Here is a 23,364-nt window from a genome sequence, read left to right as displayed (position 1 = left end):
AGAAAAGAAGAATTTATAACACTTTGTATAGTAAAATATTTTTTTTATTCAAAAAAATATAATACTGAGTGTAATAATAAATTTTTAACAAAACCAAATAAATAGTTATTACATACAACTTTCTATATATTTTATACTTATACAGTATTAAAAATGTATTCTTCATTGCTAATTTACTGATTATTAGTTTGCTAAACTTAGTAAAAATTATTTATTTTTAATGTATAATTATGTTTTCAATTTAACAACAAACTGATTTTATGAAATTCAAATTGTTTTTATTTACTTACAATGATTACATACTATTTTAACCATGGATACTGAAGAAAATAAACCTTGTTATCTTTTTAATCTTTTTTTGAACTAGATATTTAACGCTGTCTACATTTTTCTATTGTTTATTTGTTTGAGTAATCCAAAGTTCAATTTTCATTAGTCTACAAAAATATTTTAACAGTTGAGATTCATTAAAAAATTTAAAACTTAAGTTTACTTGTATTCAATAAAAAGAATTTAAAATAAACATACATAAACAAGAATATGCAAAACGCATAGTGGGCCATTTAGACACCTCATGGTATCACAATATTTAAAGGTGTTTGAAGAGTACTAAATATATAAAAAAAAGCTTTTTGTATTGTGGCCCCTTTTTCACTATGTCAGCAGCTACATGAAGAACTAGTCAACAAATACAAACTCTCGTGGACTTCCATAAAATAAGGCAGGACTTAGTCTATTATCTGACATGATATACGTTTAGCACAGGTACTTTGCATTTAATAACAGATTTTTGTAAAAATGATCTTAACCAAAATAGAAGTATATCAAACAAACATTTTAAAATGAAGAAAACCTTGAATTTTATACTCATGAATTAGTTAAAAGTGTAATCTCATTAAGTTTGTTAATTCTATTAATTATTATGAAACACAAAAATTTAATATTCAGAGTTGAAATGTTAGATTAACATTCTGGTTTTTGAAGTCAGTATATTAAAGCAATTACAACATCAAGGTAAATTGTAAAGTTATTAACTATTCTATTTCTATTAAATCTTCTATTTTAAAACGTTGAGACATCTTTTTCACTTACATTGAAAGTAGGGTTTGGATCTCTTTCAAATGTTGGTCTTTTCAAAGCAAACTAAATAAAAAATAACCAATTAAATTTTAAAACTGCAGTCAGAACTTTAAAATAAATTATAAAATTGATAGACTGAAAATACAACTATGTATATCCTAAAAACTTTTAATGTCTACAATATTTACCCCAGTATTTCGCTCCAACAAAGGCATTAATTTTTTCCAAGAAAAGTTGGATACAATTCCTTTATTGCCTGGATCTAGAAATGAGTTAAACAAAATATTCCACATCAAGAAATTACATACTACTTTACTCTACAAATTCTAATATATTTATCTCTCATATAATTAAATCCATTATGAATAAAGTATTTTTTTTTTAAATAAAATATTTTTCTTACTTACAATTTTCATAGTGAGGAATAGTTAGGTCAGCATTTAAAGTAGGAGAAAGTTCTGAACTGTTTGATCGTACAATCAATGTTTTATATCTGTTGTATTCTATATTGCCATAGCTTGCATGCATCTCAGAATTATTCAAGTGATAATAACCTGTTCTTTCTTTAGTTGCAATTTGCTTAGCAAATAACTCACTAGGGGATGTTCTAAAATAATAAATAAAACATTAAGTATAAAAAAACAATTTTATGAAACTCAAAATGTTGCTTCCCTGAACAGAAGAATATGCTTCAATATTATGTACAAAGTATTGGACTAAAGTTCAGTTGAATTAGTTGGATTAAACGTTGCATTTTAAAATAAATTTAAAGATATTGTATACTGATTTTTAAAGTGATTATATTAGATGATTTTATTATTAAAATAAAAAAAATAAAAAAATTAAATGTGACTTACTGATTAGTTGAGTCTCTTGCTGTAAATCTTTTTTTTAAACAACACACGTACACACAAACAGCAACAAATATTAATAAAAATATCACAATTCCAATTGTTAGGCCAAGAATTAGATTTCTTTTGTCTTCAGCTGTTGAAAAACAAAATTTGAATCTTTATTTTATGCTTATACCCAGAAGATCATAGTTCCAACATTTTAAAAATAAACTATACAATACAATTACATTTTTAACCATCTGGCTTACTTCTTGAACCTGGTTTACACATTGATATATCTTGTGTGTTCTCACTACAATTTTCATTTGCTTTACATGTTTGAAGTTTCAAAACCAGATCACATACACTCAGAACTGAAAGTATATATGAACAATTCAAAAAAATCTACATATACATGTATTGGCTAATTTTTTTTCAGCATAATAAATGTAATACAAAGTATTCATATCATATATATCTATATCTCTACATATATCTATCTATCTATCTATCTATCTATCTATCTATCTATCTATCTATCTATCTATATATATATATATATCAGAGGCGTAGCGACCCTTCCCGGCGGACAAACTTTCAATTTGGCGCCCCCTCAAACTTTTGATTTGCACCCCTCCCCCACTCAAACTATTTATAATGAAAAAAATGCAGCTAAAATGATACTTTAATTTGTTTTTACAACCCATTTTGGCGCCCCCTAAGGTTGGCGCCCAGGGATATATGTACCCCCTGCCCCCCTCCTCCCCCCATCGCTACGCCTCTGATATATATATATATAGCCACACATACATATATATGATAAGTATGGGACAGCGTGTCCTAGCGGTAGGGCACTAGACTGCCAACCCAAAAGTCTCGAGTAGAATGTCTCTGGTTCACTAAGCTCTGATGGGTACCTAACTCATGACAGGGAATGTGAGGACTGAAACAGGTAAACTTTATTTGCCCCATTAGCTATAAGGTTCAATAAGGGAACTTTACTTACATGATGAGTAGTTTGGTATATTAGTGATTGCATACTTTAAATTATATTAACTTACTTGGCTGGTCATTAACTGAGATATTCAAAATTTCTGCCACTATTGATCCTACAGTGAAATTGGGACTCTTCTGCAAAGTTTCTGCATATAGTGATGCTGCAAATGCGGGGGTGCCTGAGTGTGATAGGTCTATCACAATAGCGGTATGAACAATGACAGACCCATTTCTATGTGATAAACAAAACATCTTGTCTCAACATTTAAAAAAATAAATGCTAAATAACATTTTGTATAAAAGTATTCATAATTTTTCAATGTTGATCTAAAACTATATGTATATTCTAGAAGACAGCGTAAATTACTGAAAAAAATTACTGAAATTTAAAGGAATAAAAGGATTTACATCTTTACCAATAATTCTCTTAACTTCTTTTGTATAAATTAAATTTGACTTATAGTGATGACCATGAGTTAATGTTATATAATATTACAGCTAAAGCCTGAAGTGCAGCCAAATGCTCGGCCCGTGTACGCATCAGTTTGGTTTTTTGGCCAATGTACATCCACAGCATGATGACATTTCAATTATTACAGCTGGGAAAAATAATGTAGTGCAGCCCATTTTTGAGGATCCTGTGGTAACGATGCATATGCAATTTGTGGAATTACTATTACTTATTTTAAATAGCATGTACATGGTTGCCACAGGATTCACTAAAATGGGCTGGATTATATTATTTTTCAAACACCACATAGAATTCATTTACATTGCTAATGTCATGCAACTTGAGTCTTTGCATTTATAGAATCGCTCACTTCTTATTCAATGTAATTCAGGAACTTTCAGCTTATCAGACACTGGCAAAGCACACTGTTCACTTTATAAACTGGCTGATAAGTTTGCAAAGTGGCTGCATTGGGCTACAACCATAATATATATAGCCAATATAAAGTCAATATTATATCATGTTGTGGGCATTTCCTTAATTTTATGTATATTCCACAATAATGGGATGAAACATAATAAATTTTTAAATAATTATTATCCTACAATAAAAAAACTGGTTACTTACGTAAATTTTGTAACCACGAATGGCATAATTTCTTTTCCAACTTTATTTCCACCTAATCTGTTTAACTAGAGTATTGAAATATGGTATGTTAATTTAGGTTTAAGCATTGATAAAACTAATTCCACAAAAATTTCTATGCAATTTTCTTAGTGGTGGAATTTTTCCAGATTAAATAATTGCTATACTTGAAACTTTAGTACGTTAAATATTTTTTGTCAGTAGAGTTCCCATTATAAAAAAAGTATGTGTACACAATTTGTTTTCTTATTTTACATTACATTCCTTTTATTTGAGTGCTCTTAAGTTACAATGATGTGAATGTTTAAAAATTTCAAGATACATTATAATATTATATACTTACACTATCCTCAACATTTCTTTTAAATGAGAAAAATTCTTTAGTATTGTTAACAAAAATGTTAGGGGCTGTAACAATGTTTAATTCGAAACGTAACGAAAAACTTTTGAAGTTGACTGAAATGAATGAAGCAAAAGGAAAAAGATCAAACAGTATTATTTTATTTTATAAGCCTACTAATATTATTTTAATTTTTGCCTCAATAACAAGAAAGTTTTATTATGACTAACCTTTACAAGGCTCATTGCTGCTGACATAAAGATATCCTTGTTTACATACACAATCATAAGAGCCGTCTCTGTTGTTACACTGTTTTGTCTCACCACAAGAGTAGTTGGGATCTAAACACTCATTTATATCTGTAAGATTTATTTTAAGCAATGATAGAATAGAAAAAAATAATAACATACTAAAACTGCATTTAGGAAATTAGCAAATTGTAAAATATTCATTCTTGTTAAATCAAGTTACAGGAATAAGAAGCAACAGCAGAAATTCTTTTTTTAAAAGTACCCTTAAATTAAATTGTATTTAAAAAAGTATTTACCTGTGCAGTTAGATACATTAATTCTCTCATATCCTCGACGACATCTACACTCTACTGATCCATTCAAATTAAAACAACTCTCATGTATATCTGGGCAGTAGCTGGTGTTCAAACACTCATCTATATCTGTTTCACAGCTAGAGCCAGTCCAACCTGGTTTACATGTGCAGGTTCCATTGACAGCATTGCAGTTATTGCTGTTGTCTTTTACACATGTACAAATCTTCTTACAGTCCTGGCCATAGTGGTTCTCATCACATGCTGGTTGGTAAGATAAATTATTAAATGTATAATCTGTTAAGCATTTCTAGATTTTTAAAATTTTAAACATACAAAACAACTTAAAAAATGTGAAAATTGTAAAGCATCCATTCTTGTTAATTATTAAAATTTTGTTAACTCAAATTATAGAAATAAGAAACAACAGCAGATTTTTTTTTTAAATAGAATTTAAATTAAATTGTATTAAAAATATTTACCTTTACAGTTAGATCCATCAATTCTCTGATACCCTGGATGACATCTACACTCTACAGACCCATTCAAATTAAAACAACTCTCATGTATATCTGGGCAGTAGCTGGTGTTCAAACACTCATCTAGATCTGTTTCACAGCTAGAGCCAGTCCAACCTGGTTTACATGTGCAGGTTCCATTGACAGCATTGCAGTTATTGCTGTTGTCTTTTACACATGTACAAATCTTCTTACAGTCCTGGCCATAGTGGTTCTCATCACATGCTGGTTGGTAAGATACATTATTAAATGGATAATCTTTATATTTAGAAATATCAATAATAATAAAAACAGTTTTTGAGTAAAATTTTCTGTAAAAGTAACTTTCAAAAATGGTACAGTATTTAGCAAATATTTCTAAAAGCCAGTGCAGGTTGTCTGATTAGGGGAGAGTGGGGATCTCAGAAAAAGCAGCACAATATAAAAAAAAATGTTTTATATATATATATATATATATATATATATATATATATATATATATATATATATATATATATATATATATATATATATATATATACACACACTAGTAGTTCATCAGGGCTTGATTCAGTGTAAAAGAAATTGCACTTAAACAAACAGAAATAAACCAAACACAAACAATACAACCAATAACAAAACAATAATCACACAAAATAAAATCTTTCCCAAAACAACACAAAATAAGCATACAACACAATAAAAAGCAAAGCAAAAACATAATACACCTATTTTGTATTATTGAGAAAAAAACTTGCATTGATATAACGTACGATAAAAAGGATTTAAGATGATCAAACAACAGACAGAGAAATTATGACTCTGTATACATATTTGATTTGCGATTTAATAATAATAATTTGATATAATGTTCTGATTTAACAAGGTCAATAATTTCTTTACTATGAAATAATTTATTACAAATAGTTTTACAACTTCCTGCTAGAATTGACAAATGAGAGATAAGCAAACATAACAACACTCTCCATGTCTAGATTGATCTTAAATCTCAAAGAAAGTAGAAAGTATTGAGAAAATAAATAACTGATAATTCAAACAAAAGCCAAACTTATGAATGAAGATCTGTGGCTCACTTCCATTATTCATTAGATATACAGATATTAAAGTAAACTGACATTGTGATAATAAAGCACCTTGCTCATGTCTGATGCTGAGCTAGGTGCTGAGATGTACACAATAAGGATAGGCAACTGGTGATGAGTCTTAACATGACAGTTTTAAATCAGTAGTTTGTGTTGTTTTTTGCTTTTGTTTATTTTTTGGAACAGAACTTGTTTTAAACTTTACTTTAATTAAGTAATCATGAAAAAAGCTGCAACTGGTATAAGGGGGAGAGACAACTCCACCAACCATGCTACGAATGAACTTCAAATGTTTGTTAACTTAATAAGAGGTATCTTTTATGAACATGCATTGCATTCAAGCAGTTTATATTAATACTTACATTTACAAACCCCAGACGAGCTAAAGAATCCTATGTTACAAACACATTTATATGAACCAAGTGAGTTGACACAGTCTGAATTATTTGGGCATACATTCTTAGCCTGGTTGCATTCATTTATATCAGTGCTGCAATCAGCACCAGTCCAACCAGTTAAACAATCGCAGGTTCCATTCTCAGCAGAGCAGATTTGAGGTGTGGTGTTTGTTGTGTTACAGGAGCAGTTTTCAGCACACTCATAGCCATAATATCCATGTTGACAAGCTTTTGTAGGTAATAAATAAAAACACAAATAAAAGTATATAAATATATACGAGAAAAATGGCCCGTTGAGGAAGGATACAACGGGCGCTAGGCTGATAGTGCTGTCTCTTTTCTCTAAACTAAACCCCCCCCCCCCCACCCCCCAAAAAACATGTCTACCGTCCCATTCAACGAAATATTATTATATACTTTTTCCAGTGTCCGCCCCCTCCCCGAAAATTCTACCCCCGCCCCCGAAAATTTCAAGTACCCCCACCCCTCTCCGGGGAGGAAAAAGTCTGAAAGAAACACTGGTGTCGCGCTTAGCCACTACCCGAAGAATTGCATTAAAGAAATTGCAAGAAAACCACTTTTTAGATTAGACACATTAATTAGGCGGTAATTTTATTATAGAGTATCGATGAAGAAATTTCTTTTGAGTTGGGGAGGGGGGGCTCAGATGTTCTTAAGCGGGGATGGGGCTTCGCCCCTACCCGAAGAATTGTGTGCAAGAAACTCTTCACAGCAAACCATTTAGATTAGACAAAATTGCCTTTTTATTCAATGTTTACTCGAGAATCAATGACGTCATATTACTGTGTGCACTCTCCGGCTTGAGATTATTTTCTACTCTATGCTAAATGTGACCGCGTCATACTTCGTTTTTCGAATTACTATGCATGTTTTTAATTTCCTTGTGTTTTCTCTAGAGCGTTCTTGTCAGATACATAGATAGATAGATATACAGATAGATAGATAGATACACAGACAGCGAAACTATTATTATAGATATATATATATATATATATATATATATATATATATATATATATATATATATACCTAAATTCAAATACACACACAAGTGCTGGAATGTGCCAGTATAAATGCATACAACACACATACTGTTTGTATATATTTATTTAAATAAGTGGTTCCTAACCTGGGTTCTATTGAGTCCAATGCATTTTGTAAGTTAGTTAGCTTCAGGGGTTTGGTGGAGGTTATTACACAAATCAAACTCATTTTTCTTCTTTTCATTCTTAATTTTATTCTTGGGAGGGATTCCCTCCAACACAATTAAGTATATGTACAACTGGTTATTCATAATTTAGGCTGTTGACTCAGATTTCTGCCTGCTTTTCTTTTTTTTTTTTTGGATTTGCTTTCATAGCTTTTGCCCAACCAAGAACAAACTACAAGGCAGCAGTTGTTAGATTTTGGAATTTTCCCCCCTAGATGAGTTGCTGTCCCCAGCTATCGAGCCTCATCTGCCTGGGAAACTCATATTTACAATAGGATTTTGTCACTATGTGTGGACGATAGAAATAATAAGAGTTCAGTGAATGTGCATAATAAACTGGTATAGTTTGGTACCGCCAAAAAGGTTAAGAGCCACTGATATAAATTCTATTTACCTAAACAAGTTTTTTTATCATTCATCAACTTTGTTCCATTGCTACACACACATGAGAAGGTGCCTTCAAGGTTATTGCAGATACCATTAACACAAGTATTATTTTCACACTCATTTATGTCTGTGAATAAAGAAATCAAAACACTAGCCTATAAAAATGCAATTTGAAATTTTAGCAATAAAATAAACAGAAATCTCATTTGTGGCTATAAGCTTCTTAAATGTGTAAAACTTGTAAAATACCCACCATCACAACTGCCATTTTTTAAGATGTTGTATCCCATCTTACAGGAGCAGATTTGTGTGTTGTTTAATAGAACACAATGCTGGTTACATCTGTTCTTTGTAGGACACGCTTGGCTAACATCACTTACTGCAAGTTAAGGCACTATAAACATTAAATTTGTCTGTAATGACTTGTGACTTTTATTTTACAACAGCTCTATACCAGTGAAAACGTTGAGGTTATTGTTTGTCAGTTCTTTCTTAAATAAAAGAACATTTCCACTAAAAATGGGTTAGTCTTGAGCATCATCTAGGCATTCAACATTTAAATAACCTGCTCACTTCTTGTACTTACAAAAACAAGTGTTCCTTGAAGTCACATTCAGCTCATAACCCTCATCACATTCACAAGCAAACCCTCCTTCAGTATTGCGACATTTTTGGTCACAATTATTTAAATCTTTTACAGAACATTCATCAATATCTGCAAGTAATACATATACATATAACAAATAAAAAAAGAAACATGTTATATTATTTAAGGAACACATATTTATTATAAAATGTAATACTTTTCTTATTTATCAAATAGTTAAACATTATGTTTTATGACATATTTATTTATTAAAGTACATAATGATTATTACCATAGCATTTTGTTCCATTGTAAAAAAAACCTTGAGAATAACAAGAGCACTTGAAGCTGCCTTGTGTGTCTGTACAGATCTGGTCACATGGGGAACTCAAACATTCATTCACATCTGTGGAGTATTTTAATGACATTATAAATAACCACCCGACCCATGGCGTATCATACGCCGCTATTTAGTTGTTTTATTTTCTACTTTTCAGTAATTCATAATTTGTGAATTCGACAGTACCACTACTGTCACTGAAAATATTTGCTTTAAAACACTATCAGTAAGTCGTTAAGGACGATAACCCCCCTCTTTTCCCCCAACCCCTACCCCCCCCCCCCCCCCCCCCACCCGTGAAAGCAGCCTCCACTTAGCTATCTTCCCTAAGTTTAAAATCGTTTCGAACTAAATTATCTGCCCCTAATAGCCGTCACTAAACACGGCTCTGCGGATTGTTAACATTTAACAAACTACAGCTCACCAGACTTCCTAGAGAGGAAGAGAGGGTACTACAAGGCACGCTTACAGCTTGTTTTCTAACGTCTCCCAGAAGAGAATTATATATATAGATAATATAAGATAGTTTTAACAGTAACACTTAAGAAAAACAGTATATTAATCTGAAAATTATTTGATAAATTTAAAGAGATATAAACTAGTAACTTTTGATAATACTACAGTCCTATGCAAATATATGCATATGACAAATCTGAAAGATAAAATGGCCAGAAAAATTGTCAAATGATGACAGCAGATATAGGGATTTCAAAGCCCTCAAATAGGGATAGAGCAGGCACGCCTTGAGTATAGATGATGTCAACATCACAATGCAAGTGTTGGACTAAAGCAGGGGTCTCCAAACTTTTCAGCCCGAGGGCCGCATTAACTATCAAATATCAGTTCAGGGGCCAGTTTCCTTCAGGCATCTCTTTGGGGTGGCAGAGCCCCCCCCCCCCCCCCCAAAAGAACGTCAAACCCCCGCCCCCTAAACAATATATAATTTATATAGAAATATTTACAAATTTCAAGTACACCCCCCTCCCCCCGAGGAAAAAAAATTCTGAAAGAATCTTTTTCGGGGCCCGACAACACACTCGAGGTCCAAGTTTGGTCTCAAATTGTTCTTCACGTATTTCGTTCTTGAAAATGTATGTTCACACAGGTATGGTGTTCCAAAATTTGAAAGGTACTTTGTTTTGAATTTTCTGGGCAAAGTTCCTCAGCCACAAACATTTTTTTCCATGGAAAAAAAGATCTCCGCTGGCCGGACAAGAGGACTTCGGGGGCCGCATCCGACCCGCGGGCCGTAGTTTGGAGACCCCTGGACTAAAGCACCAGTTTACAAGGGCTTAACTAAAAAGGGCTACCCAAAACAAAATCTAGTGGATAGGTGTAGCTACAGCCCTCAGTACATTTGTAAGTATATTTAACAGATTGCTATTATTCTTATTTAACATAATACTTAATCATGCTTTGAATACAATGATGAAAACTACCAAGTCAAGTAAACTACACATGGCAAGCAGCTACAATAAAAGCCAAAAAACTATTTTCTGTTTTGTAAGATCATCATAATAAAAGTATCATACTGCTTAAATGTATAACTTCATTTATTCATGAGTGTTTCAACATAAATTCAAACCGAAATATCATACCTGTACAAGTATTGTTTACTAAAGAATATCCCTGGTTACACTGACAATAAAAAGAGCCAAATGTGTTGACACAACTTGTTTCAGGACATGGTGGTACAAGACTTGAGCATTCATCAATATCATCCCGGCACCAAGTTCCTGCCCAGCCAGCTTTACACTGACATCCTTGTGTGGGGTCACATCTTGATGTACCTCTTGTGCTGCAATTACATTCTGTGGCACAGTTCTCTCCCCAGTGATAGGCATCACACACTGTGACAAAGTTAATCCCTAATGATTTAGTACAGCATACAAAAAGAAAAATAATATTGAATATGTATCTCTCTTTTTTATTATATTAGGTTTTGTTTAAGTTAGAATTAAAGTGCAAAATCAACATAATACGCATATGTACCAGAACAGTTTTGCTTATTGTTTTGAAGCTTGTATCCTTTAGGGCATGAACAATTATATGATCCATTTGTATTTTCACATGTTTCTTGGCATATGTTTTGTGTTGCACATTCATCAATATCTAGACGATAAATAAATGACATTTTTAATTTGCATATATAAATATTATATATATATATATACAGATTTTAAAAGTTGCTAGTTTGAATGCAGATATTAATATACATAATGTTACACCTTTTCAAGTTATTTAACAAATAACTTTTTGCATTGCTTAATTTAAAAGAAATATTTTATTTAGTAAAGATCACTTTTTGATGGGACAAGTGAAGCAGATTTCACCAGTTTCATTTGAATCATATTTATTATTCACACCCAAAATTATAACTTCCACAGATATTTTAGATAATAAATCCCATAAAATAATGAATACTGATATTTTAAATTTTAACAAAATATACCAAATGATAAATTATAAGTGTACACGAAATACTTGACTATTGAGAATATTAGTAAACATTAGTTCAATTCTAAACAATGTTTATATGTACCTAGACAACCAGATAGGTTTGAACTTAGCATGAAGTTAATGAAGCCAATAGGACAAAAACATTGTGGTGAGTCATTTTTTAGTGTACATCCTTTTTCACAGTTTAGGGCAGAGCTTTTGCATGGGTCCACAACTTTATGAATTAAAAGTAAAATTTGACTAGTTTTAATTTCACATTTTAAAATCTGACAAACATTCAATTTTATAACATTAGAAATGACTATTTTACTGTATTTAAAATAAATGTTTAAGCAAAACTTGTAAAATACATGTGCCACTTACACTTCATTTAGTAAATGAGGTTTAAACTAAACCATATATATACATATATACAGTTTCACTAAAGTATTATCTTTACCTGAATTTTACACAACTTAAACTGATAGTTACTCATACCATCTTTTTCACATGTCTTCCTGTCATCTTTTAACCTGTAACCTGGATGACAGTCACAGTTGCTACTTCCTGGGACATTGATACATTTCTGTTCACAGCCAGATTTGTTATTTGCACATTCATCAATGTCTTTTGAAAAAAATGGTAGAAAATTTCTAATTAATGTTTACATAAATATTAATTTTGTTAGCTGCTGTACAATTATTTCTAAGAATAGCATCACTGTATTATATTAAAGTGGGTTGTGTTTGTTATTATTGTTAGTCACTATCTAGTTTAATACAAATATTTGAGTGGGGTTAGGCTGTGTGCCCTATCTAAATATTAGTTTAAAATATTTTAGAACACTTGTGTACTGATAAGTCTGCTCCCTGGTTGTCAATTATTTTTCCTGAATGTGAAATGAGTGTACAAAAGATATGTGAGGGAGAGAGAGAGAGAGTTAGTGTTAAATACATTTTATGGCTTTGCAGGTGAATTGGATGGTTGTAGATCATGTATCAGCATTAACCTAATGCTGTCTTTTCACTGTATATCTGAGCTTATAACTGGGTATTCAGGCTGAGAAGTGTAGATTTGTAGATGGTGGGTAGAGAATTGTTATAAATTAATTTTTAATTAAACTGTTAATGTATAATGGATAGAAAATATAAGGAAAATTAAGGAAAAAAACTGTGTGAGATAAGTTTTATTTTAATCTAGTTAGTTTAGTTGTGGTGCAGTTGCATATTAATCTAATTTTTAAAATTTTAAAGAATGCGTTTACCTAGACAAGTGCCATTAGGCCACTTTAAAAATCCCTCATAGCATTCACAAATAAATGACCCTGTTGTATCTGTGCAGTTTTGGGGGCAACTGTTTCTTATTTCACACTCATTAATGTCTTGAAAAATTAACAAGTTTTAGTAATAAAGGCAAATAATGTGTGCATTGGAATGAGCTTAATTATCATTATAATAACTGACATAGAATTCTCAGCATGATTTACAATAATTAAAATATATATATATATATATATATATATATATATATATATATATATATATATATATATATTTCATTATCTTTTCATTATCTGTCATAGTCTATTTTTAAAAAAAAATAATTAAAATCATGTTTGCTTTAAAAAAAATCCATGTAAAGTTGGTTTAACAACTTTTAAAATAAAAGGAAATTTCTTTTTTAAAAAGCTTTCAAACATTTTGAAATTAAAAAAAAAACACAAATACATTTACTATTAAAAACATCTTACTGGAACATGTTCCATTGTCATTTTTATAACCCACAGGACAATCACAAGTATAAGAGCCTTGTGTATTTGTACATTTATGATCAACAGGACAGACATCAGGTTTAATAGCACATTCATCCACATCTGTTTCACATGATGCTCCTGTCCAATTGCTTTGACAAATACAGCCTTTAACATTATCACATCTTACAGCCCGTCCTTTACACTGGCATGTATTGCCACAATTTTCACCATATGTATTGTCTTGGCATACTGAAAACAGATTTTGAAAGTATGCAATATAAATGACAAACATACAAATCTATATAAAAAAAACTGTAGTTCTGTCATAAAATAATATGTTCATCAATTTATAAAAATTGTATGTAATTAAAACCCAAAAAGTGAAATCACCAAATATGAATTTTTATTCATTTAGCTTAAATCTGATTTATTATCTATTATATGTATATATATATATATATATATATATATATATATATATATATATATATATATATATATATATATATATATATATATATATATTTGCATGGTTATAGAATAATCAGCAATACAATTCAACCAACTATATTATAAACTTAGCAGAGTAAGGAGAAACAAAACAACCAACAGCTAGCACATTGTGATGTCCATAGTGTTAAAGTGTCAACATACCTTCACAAGTACGAATGTCATTTTCATTTAGTTTATATCCTGTGTAGCATGAACACTCAAATCCTCCAATTGTGTTACTACAAATTTGTGAACAGATTTTCTCTTCACATTCATCTATATCTTATGTAAAAAAAAAATTAATTGGAATTAGATTTGGAAATACAAATTATAAGAAATGTTTAGAAAATGTGTGTAGTTTTATTTTTTTTAAATAAAATATGCGTTACTGCAGGGGTTCCCAACCCTGTGCCCGCGGGCGATTCGTATGTGCCCGCCTCTCACTATCCGACAGAGACAGAATTTTTTTCATAAACATTATTGAAAGGTTGAAGGGGATGGAAATCGAAAGTTTGAGGGGGGATGGGGAGTGCAAATCGAAAATTTGAGGGGGGGGGGGGGTGCAGATCTAAAGTTTGAGGGGGGGGGGGTGCAAATCGAAAGTTTTGTCCCCGGGTGACGGGAAGGGTCGCTACGCCTCTGGAAGGAGTTTGTTGATTTAAAATAGGTGGTGCCCACCACCCTACCGATATTTTAGATTGTGTTCTAGAGTAAAAAAAAAGGTTGGGAACCCCTGCGTTACTGTGTTCTGCCCAACTTAGTTACCTTCACAAGAATTGCCATTTGCTTTTAATTTGTATCCTTTTTCACAAAAACATTCTGCTCCATTACTGTTATTGCGACACTTGTATTCACATGTCTTGTTTATTAATCCACATGGATCTATAATAAGTTATTTTAATTTAAAACATAATTAAACAGTAATAAAATAGTTCTAAATTTATAGTAAAATGTCTATATCAAATAAGCAAATAAAAATGCATTTAATTATTTTGAATACAATATTTACTACTTAAATTTGGTGAGTATTTGATTATAACAAAATACCTTCTGCAGTTAATTCACATTTTCCACTTGCTCTAGAAAAACCAGTGTAGCAGCTGCAAACATAACTTCCAAAACTATTATTGCACAGTTGATCACAAGTATCTAATTTCTCCAAGCATTCATTTATATCTGAGTATATATATATATATATATATATATATATATATATATATATATATATATATATATATATATATATATATATATATATATATTTATATGTATATATATATATAGGAAATTTATTACTGTTAATTAATAACAATATATGTTAAAACCAGTTAATGAAACAGATATGTAGCATGAAAAGGAGAAATATTATATACCTGAACAATGTAAAGTTCCAGATTTTCTGAATCCTATTGGACAATTGCAAATAAAACTCCCATAAGTGTTCTCACAGACAGCATTTCCACCACATGGAAAAGCATTACTACATTCATTGATATCTGAAAAAATATTAGTTGTTTTATGGAATGTTAAATTTTAAATATTTTTATTGTTTAAAATGTTCAGTTTAATGTAAGCATATTTTTAAAAAAATATTTGTAAATGTCTTTTGAAGTGTGTAAAATTTGTAAACCAACCTTCACACTTTGTTTTATTTTCATTTAATTTAAATCCCTTAGGACAATTTTCACATCTGTACGATAACCCTTTGACTGTTTCATCTAAAGCTGGTATATCTACACAGCCTGTTATGTTTGGGCAAGGATTGGTAGCACAACCATCTTTGTCTTTTTCACAGTCTGCACCTTAACATCATTGACAAATTATCAAACTAGTTAATTTTTTTCTGTAAGTATCATTACAGCCCCTTTATTGCTACAAAAATTATCAAATATGGTTATGTGTAGGCTTACATCTAAACTACTAAGATATTATTGCAATGTTATTCTGTTTAATTTAAAAGATGGATTTTAAATTACATGTGTCTATAATAATAAAAAACCATGTCTCAAGTGTTTCTGTGCTTGATAATGTCCAAACTTCATAAATGCAGTCATTATAAATTTGATAGATTCTCTATATTTTGAAAGAAACAACATAGGTCCAAAACCAAGTATAGCATTATAAGAATCTGTTTTACAAACGTTTATCTATTTTTTATTCCATTTTACATTGCTAATGATTCTTGTGAAAAGTAAGAATTAAATTTTAAAAATAAAAGGACAAATTTAATTCATTCCATAACCTTGCTTGCACTTTAATTTGCTTGTATCTCAAATCAATTTTCCACATTGAACTTAATTAAAATGCACCCTCACCATCAACAATTTGCACATCTTTTCATGTAGAGAGGCCAAGAGCTTAGAAATCATTGTAACACTCTTAGCTGGCTTTTTACACTTTATCAACTTCTTCTGCTTAAATAGTGCTAATCATTGAAATATTATGTCATTTGTGTCTCTTCAAGTATTTACATTACTGGTACACCTTGCTTATGTTTATCTATTTTCTGTGATTTCACACTTCTATTCATTTTACATCATCTTTTTAGTAGTTCTTAGCACTAACCTTTCCAAATACTTTTTACTGCCTATACAATATATATTTAGCCTTAGAGCCTACATTTAACACTTAGCCCAATATATTTTTTTACAATTACATACATTTAAACATATTACATGAGAGTGTTTATTCACAGTTAACTATGAAGATAATTCTCTATGTAGTTTGCTATGTTTAGCTGACAAATCATATAGATTTTAAAATGTATAGACCTGCACATGCATGCATATTTCTTTTTTCATCTTGAATATGCTGTTAAACTTTTTAATGTTGAGGTAACTGTTTCGGTGGTCGAAGTTGTCGCACATCAGGCATTGTGTTTTTGTGGTGCGGGTTCTATACCTTTTAGTTCAGAGTTTTTTTATTTTTATTTTTTTCTGTTTTACTTTGTAAATAAAGACTGTTTGTTGAACTTTTTAAATTTTCAGTGTTCGGGTTGGGCATTAGGGTCAAAGTTTAGGATAAGTGTTAGGCTTTAGGGTTAGGGTAAGTTTAGGGTTAGCTTTAGTGATTAAGGTTAGGGTTATAAGTTATGGTAAGGATTAGACAATAGGGTTAAGAATTAGGATTATGGATTAGGTTGGATCTAAGGATACTAGACCTACATAACAATTCATTTTACATTAAAAACAAGTTACACCAAAAAAAAAATGCCTGCCACTGATTTGTCAGTGTACAATGATTCATAGTGGACTATGAACAACCTATTACATTATCATATATATTTAAATATATAAATATACATATATGAGTACTTTAAGAAACAAAATTAGCTTTTTTATTTATCCTGTATAATAATTTAAGTAATTATACATCTATTAATTATATATTGTTGGACGGAGTGGTCTAGCGGTAGAGAGCTGGACTGCTAACCCGTAAGTCTCGAGTTCGAATCCAGGTTCAAGTCAGTAGACCGTCCCTGAGACCACCCAACTCTGATGGGTACCTAACTCACGTTAGGGAAAGTAAAGGCGGCTGGGCATAGTGCTGACCACACTATCTCTTCATATGCCGAGGTCACAGAAACAAGTGAACTCTACTTCACTTGCCCCATAGACCATCAGGTCTGAAAGGGAAACTTTATTTACTTTACTTTAATTACATATTAACATTTTGTTAGGCTGGCTAGTATGGTACATCACAATTAGAAGACCTATTTTCATTACATAATGAATAAAACTATGACTAACACACTTTTTGAAGAAAGTACCTGTATAGCCAATGGAACAGTTACAGGCTTCAAAATAATAATATGGATTTGAAGTTGATCTCAGTGTTTTTTCATCACAAGTTCCATGCTGACTGCATCCAGTACAAACAGAAATATTAATGGCAATACTTTCTGAATGTAGTCCTTTATTATCAACTGATGAAAATCTACAAAGAAAATAATGTTCAAGAGATATAAATACAGAAAACTACTTATACATGGGCCTACTTAGAAGTTATACATAACAATACAAGTAATACTTACAAATAATTATTTTTTTCAGAATTTACTGATACTGTAATAGTTGAAGTTGATGTTTGTGATGCTTCTCGTTTATGAATATTTTTAACAGAGTAATTACTACTCAATGAAACAACATTAACATATGGACCATCAGGATCAAATGTTGTCAGAGTCAAGGTGAAAGTTGTATTAAGAGAAGCTCTAACTTTAGTTGTGTTCACAGTTAACACTGGTGCTTGATTAGCTGAAGGTAATAATAAAAATATATGAAGGTCAAAATTTCATTATCACTGATCGAATTTTTTAATGTAAATTTAAAACTTGTATCAAAACATCTAATATTTTACTACATTTCTTATATCAACCAATGAGTAAATGGTGTAGTTTACATTGTATTCATCAATTTATGAATTATTTTTATACAAAAAAGGGACTTATTTTGTAACTGATGGTGAGGACTGTACTGTTGGAAAAATAAATGGGCAAAATGGGCAAATCTCTTTATATTTAATGACTAATCTAAGGCGATCCTCTTCATATTTAACTTAAACGACTAATCTAGAATTTGTCATTTTACATTAAGCTGAAATAAATTATATTTACCTGTACTGACTGATATTCTATCAAAATCATCAGATGATTTTAATGATGTTTTAGCAATTTTTTCATTCTGTGTAGCAATAAAGTCAAAAATACATGGAAGATTTCCTGACCCATTACAAAACTCTTCAGCTTCTGCAATTGTTGTAGCATTTTGTTCATCAAAAAATAAAGGTGTGAAGCTTGAGTTTGAAAATGTAGTTGTATTCTGCCCATGGCCATACTGGAACAGACTTTCATTTGGTGTTATGGCCCCTACATGACGATTTAAGTGAGAATTTTATTATCAAAATACTACTATTTTATCTATTCTAACATTAATGGATTCCATATATCTTTCAATTATACAATAATTAAGAATGTGTGTAAAATATAAACTACCATTAATGTATATTTTGTAATGTAAACACTGATTAAAATGAAATGATGAGAAATTTGCTCTTTAAAACCACAAAACCCCTTTTAAACTCACATGTTTTGCCATATTCAAAAAGCTGTTTCTCAGTTGAATTATTTGATAGCTGTGTCCCATTTGGGAAAATAAAATCATCAGTTTTGTCCCCATTAAAGTTTCCTAAAAGACCAGTGGTCATGTTTTGATATTTTTTGTCCAGGGTTAGTGAGAATTCTAGTAACTCATTAACCAGAGTCACAGTAATGCCAATGCCTGCAATGCATTATATTAATTGCCTTTAATTTTAATATTTTGAAGAATATAAGATATTACATTCAAAAAATGCATTTTCACATAAATAAGTGAATAACATTATCATAATTAAACATATATAGGAAGAATGTCACAATTTCAATTCGACATGTAGTCAATATTGGAAAATAGATAATGGCCTTAAAGTGTGAAATAGAAAAATTATAAAGCATTTATGAAAATTCAGAAGCCACATACTGGTAGTAAACTATCAACCATAAATAATTGGCCTAAAAGAAATTGTTTTATTTAAGTGTTGTAATACTACAAACACCATTCACAAAGATTTGTAATGCTAAACAGCATGGTAAACTCATGTCAGCTGATTTGAAAAGAAAGTAAACAATTCGTATACATCTGTTTTGACCACAATAAGAAGAACAAAACATAATATGATATGTGATAATTTGCAACGTAAGTGTTTCCCATGACCACTGTGGAAAAACTAATAAGAAGATATAAACATTTTATCAAAGAGCATTACTACTTACTATCTGGTAGAGAAGCTGAGAGAGACCCATTTTGCCTTCTCAAAAAAATTCCATTGTCTTTTATTAAAAACTCAGGTTCTTTTGTATAATCAGGTTCTTTTGTATAATCTCGATTGTTAGCATAAATAACCATAACTGTAAATAATAAAAATAATTCAAATATGTATTAAGGAGATTTTATTACAATATATATATATATATATATATATATATATATATATATATATATATATATATATATATATATATATATATATATATATATATATATATATATATAAAATACTCTAGTAGATGTATAATTTAAAAGTAAAGAGTTAATCATTACACTATTTTTCATTTATATATATTTTATTTGTTATGTTATATTGAAGTAGATCTATATTTTAAAGGCAAAAGTAAATCATTAAACTATTTTTCATCATATAATGATTTGAAGGAAAAGGTTTTGCCTAACTAGTGTACCTGTTTCCGCCGGGATAGAAGAAATTCTGACGAAATATATAAGAAGTGTTTCATCAATGCGTTACAAATCCTATATTCTTAGACGTGTGACCTTGTTTTCTAAAACTGATTTATTTAAATGTAAGCAATGCCTCCACTATTACCATAAATATTAAGACAAGGGTTTACCTACACCCATGTGTCAGGGATGTAGAGGGGCGCTTTCGGGAGCCCATTAATTACAATACCGCAGAAGCGCAGCGTATGGCCCCTGGCTACTTAAAACTAACATAGGCGCAATAGTGCTCACAGGATAACCCAGTGCGCCACATAGCATCCTAAAACAATGATGCAGATTGTATCATTCTCTAAAGTTACAAAAATCAACAGGATTTATTTTTTTAAGACATAGAAAATAAAAATTATTTGTGCTTATAAACATCAGTGTGACTGATGCAATTTGCTAGCGTTACTAATGGTGTATTATTTGAAGCTTGATCTCAAATTCTGATTGGATTGTCTAAAAATAGATGCTAATTGCATCATTTGCAAAGTGACAAAATTGTTTGGATTTTTTTACTGACTAAAGGAAACAACCCAGTTAATAATCTAACCTTGGTTAAATTTTTCTGATTATTAAAAAATGTATCACAGAGCCCTCAGGGGTCAATGTGAGCATTTTGGGGCCAAAATTGACATTTTTGTTCTCAGCCAAATTGCACCCTAAAAGGGCGCTGGTGGACATGCCTGATCCAATTTAGTGAGTGACTATAATGCCCCATCTTATCCATTGTCTATCACACTGTTTAAAATCAACAGTCACCATAGCACTCACAGGGCGCCAAATTGCATCCTGTCGAGGGCCTGCCCTTGCAAGGTTATACCCCCCCCCCCCCCCTAATCGGGAGTATTCATCAACTTTCTAAAGTTTTATGGCACTCAGATAAATGGTGTCGAACCGCAATCGACTTTTTTTTTTAATATACCTTATATAGAGAAAAATCACACCATCCCTTGGCACCGCCCTTGCGAAATTACAAAAGATGTTTTTTTTTACAGAAACCTCCCCTGGAGTGTCCTAATCAACTCCTCAAAGTTTGATGGCGATCAGATGAACGTTGTCAAACGCAATCGACTTTTATTTTTATAAAATTATATACAGTACAAAGATCTAGAGAAAAAAATAAATCAAGCGCTGCCGGGGCGCCACCCCTGCGAATTTGCATTTTTTTCCGCAAAAACCTCCGCAGGAATATTCTCAACAACTTCCCAAAGTTTGATGGCGATCAGATGAACCGTGTCAAACCGCAACTGACTTTATACCATACAGAGATCTAGAGAAAAAAATAAATCAAGCGCTGCCGGGGCGCCACCCCTGCGAATTTGCATGTTTTTCTGCAAAAACCTCCGCAGGAATATTCTCAACAACTTCCCAAAGTTTGATGGCGATCGGATGAACTGTGTCAAACCGCAATTGACTTTATACCATACAGAGAAAATTTGCACCCTCCCCAGGCGCCGCCATTGCAAAATTAAGAAAGATTTTTTTTTCATAGAAACCTCACCTAGATTGTTCTAATCAACTCCCCAAAGTTTGATGGCGATCGGATGAACGGTGTCAAACCGCATTTACTTTTATTTTTATATACCATATATAAAGAAATATTTCACCATCCTGGGGCGCCACCCTTGCAAAATTAAAAAGGATTTTTTTACAGAACCCTTTCCTGGAGTGTTCTAATGAACTCACCACAGTTTGATGGCGATCAGATGAATGGTGTGAAACCGCAATCGTTTTTTATTTTTATATACCGTGTATAGAGAAAAAAACAAATGGCGCGAAATTGAAAAAAATTTCCGCAGAAACCTCCCCAGGAATATTCTCAAAAACTTCCCAAAGTTTCATGCCGATGTGAAGAGAGGTGAAGTAATGCATAAAAGACAGACAAACGAACAGACACACACACATACACATTGCTTTTTATATAGATGGATAGAGGCATTACAAAAGAGGTGGGAGAGGGGTGCGGACCGCACTAGATGACACCATTTAGTACAAGGCAAAACAATGTCAAAATTTGCTGAATGAAAATGCAATATGCCTGTTTAATCAATGATTAATTTAAGTTAAATACTCTGTAAGTACAAATTGACGATCTTGACATGGGGGGGGGGGGTGATATCATGGCATAAAATTCCTAACAATAGAAAAGACAATGCTACATCAAACTCAACTGTATTGATAAACTGACTACAGATACACATTGTAACTGTAAAAAGAGCACAGATTGAAGCTATCACCAGTTTGGGGGGGGGGGGGGGGGAGGGGTGTGCACAATTTACACAGGGTAACAATAATTTTTAAACCTTGGATTAATAGGTGGATTATCAATACTAAATTCCTTATTAACAGCCTCCAAATGTGAAAATGTGTGTGTAGGGAGGGGTGAAAATAGTAAAACCATAATTTAAACTTTGAGCAAGTTGGCTTCAGTAATTTCCCCTTACATTGACACTCTTGCATTAGTTTTTTGTAAAGGTTTAAAATGCATGATATTTGTGATATGATTAATGGGGTATTTTTCTATTAATATTCAAACTCCAGGCAATTTCTCTGGAATTGCTAGAATTCACAGAATTTGAGGGAAAACTGTTTTAAATGATACATTTCTGATCATAAAAATTTAAAAAGCAAAGGAGTGTGGGACAAGAGGGTGTTTTGATTAGCAAAGATTTTCTAAAACATTAAAAAATAATGATGTCAGGGTGGGTTAACAGTAAATTTTGGTGTGATATAAATTTACAATATGCCTATAGCTTAAGTAATTATATATATATATATATATGTAAACATGCAAAGCTATACCTTTTCTAGAATTGCTGATCTCAACTCTTAATGAATTGTCAATTCCAGTTCTTATAGACAAAGCACACCAAATAGTAGCTAGTGTTTCGTTTCCCTGGCTGTTTCTAGCTTGACAGGTACGACCCTAAGT

General features: G+C 31.3%; 1 protein-coding gene across 1 annotated transcript in view; it reads right to left on the bottom strand.

Moving 5' to 3' along the window:
- Window positions 1–240: 240 nt before the first annotated feature.
- The window catches only part of LOC131942324 (fibrillin-2), a 47,680-nt gene continuing 24,556 nt past the window's right edge, over window positions 241–23,364 (bottom strand). The window contains exons 35-67 of the mRNA XM_059302136.1: window positions 23,235–23,358; window positions 19,925–20,059; window positions 19,200–19,394; window positions 18,731–18,982; window positions 18,149–18,371; window positions 17,885–18,051; window positions 15,750–15,917; window positions 15,489–15,611; window positions 15,163–15,291; window positions 14,881–14,997; window positions 14,278–14,397; window positions 13,621–13,872; window positions 13,135–13,251; window positions 12,369–12,497; window positions 11,974–12,105; window positions 11,424–11,543; window positions 11,030–11,281; window positions 9,384–9,497; window positions 9,092–9,220; window positions 8,759–8,884; window positions 8,513–8,632; window positions 6,852–7,115; window positions 5,372–5,632; window positions 4,893–5,153; window positions 4,576–4,704; window positions 4,349–4,461; window positions 3,988–4,052; window positions 2,975–3,141; window positions 2,183–2,287; window positions 1,938–2,067; window positions 1,488–1,687; window positions 1,269–1,342; window positions 241–1,143 (exon numbers count right to left, since the gene is read on the bottom strand). Coding sequence (XP_059158119.1) covers window positions 1,063–1,143; window positions 1,269–1,342; window positions 1,488–1,687; window positions 1,938–2,067; window positions 2,183–2,287; window positions 2,975–3,141; window positions 3,988–4,052; window positions 4,349–4,461; window positions 4,576–4,704; window positions 4,893–5,153; window positions 5,372–5,632; window positions 6,852–7,115; window positions 8,513–8,632; window positions 8,759–8,884; window positions 9,092–9,220; window positions 9,384–9,497; window positions 11,030–11,281; window positions 11,424–11,543; window positions 11,974–12,105; window positions 12,369–12,497; window positions 13,135–13,251; window positions 13,621–13,872; window positions 14,278–14,397; window positions 14,881–14,997; window positions 15,163–15,291; window positions 15,489–15,611; window positions 15,750–15,917; window positions 17,885–18,051; window positions 18,149–18,371; window positions 18,731–18,982; window positions 19,200–19,394; window positions 19,925–20,059; window positions 23,235–23,358 — 5,094 coding nt within the window. The 3' untranslated portion in view covers window positions 241–1,062. The remainder of the gene's footprint in view (window positions 1,144–1,268; window positions 1,343–1,487; window positions 1,688–1,937; window positions 2,068–2,182; window positions 2,288–2,974; window positions 3,142–3,987; window positions 4,053–4,348; window positions 4,462–4,575; window positions 4,705–4,892; window positions 5,154–5,371; window positions 5,633–6,851; window positions 7,116–8,512; window positions 8,633–8,758; window positions 8,885–9,091; window positions 9,221–9,383; window positions 9,498–11,029; window positions 11,282–11,423; window positions 11,544–11,973; window positions 12,106–12,368; window positions 12,498–13,134; window positions 13,252–13,620; window positions 13,873–14,277; window positions 14,398–14,880; window positions 14,998–15,162; window positions 15,292–15,488; window positions 15,612–15,749; window positions 15,918–17,884; window positions 18,052–18,148; window positions 18,372–18,730; window positions 18,983–19,199; window positions 19,395–19,924; window positions 20,060–23,234; window positions 23,359–23,364) is intronic.

The sequence above is a fragment of the Physella acuta genome, unplaced genomic scaffold, assembly GCF_028476545.2.
Source record: "Physella acuta isolate Inbredline_101_S28 unplaced genomic scaffold, ASM2847654v3 ptg000401l, whole genome shotgun sequence".
In the NCBI taxonomy this organism is placed as follows: Eukaryota; Metazoa; Mollusca; class Gastropoda; family Physidae; genus Physella; species Physella acuta.
The sequence above is the reverse complement of the archived record's forward strand: the minus strand, read 5'-3'. Positions and strand labels throughout refer to the sequence as shown.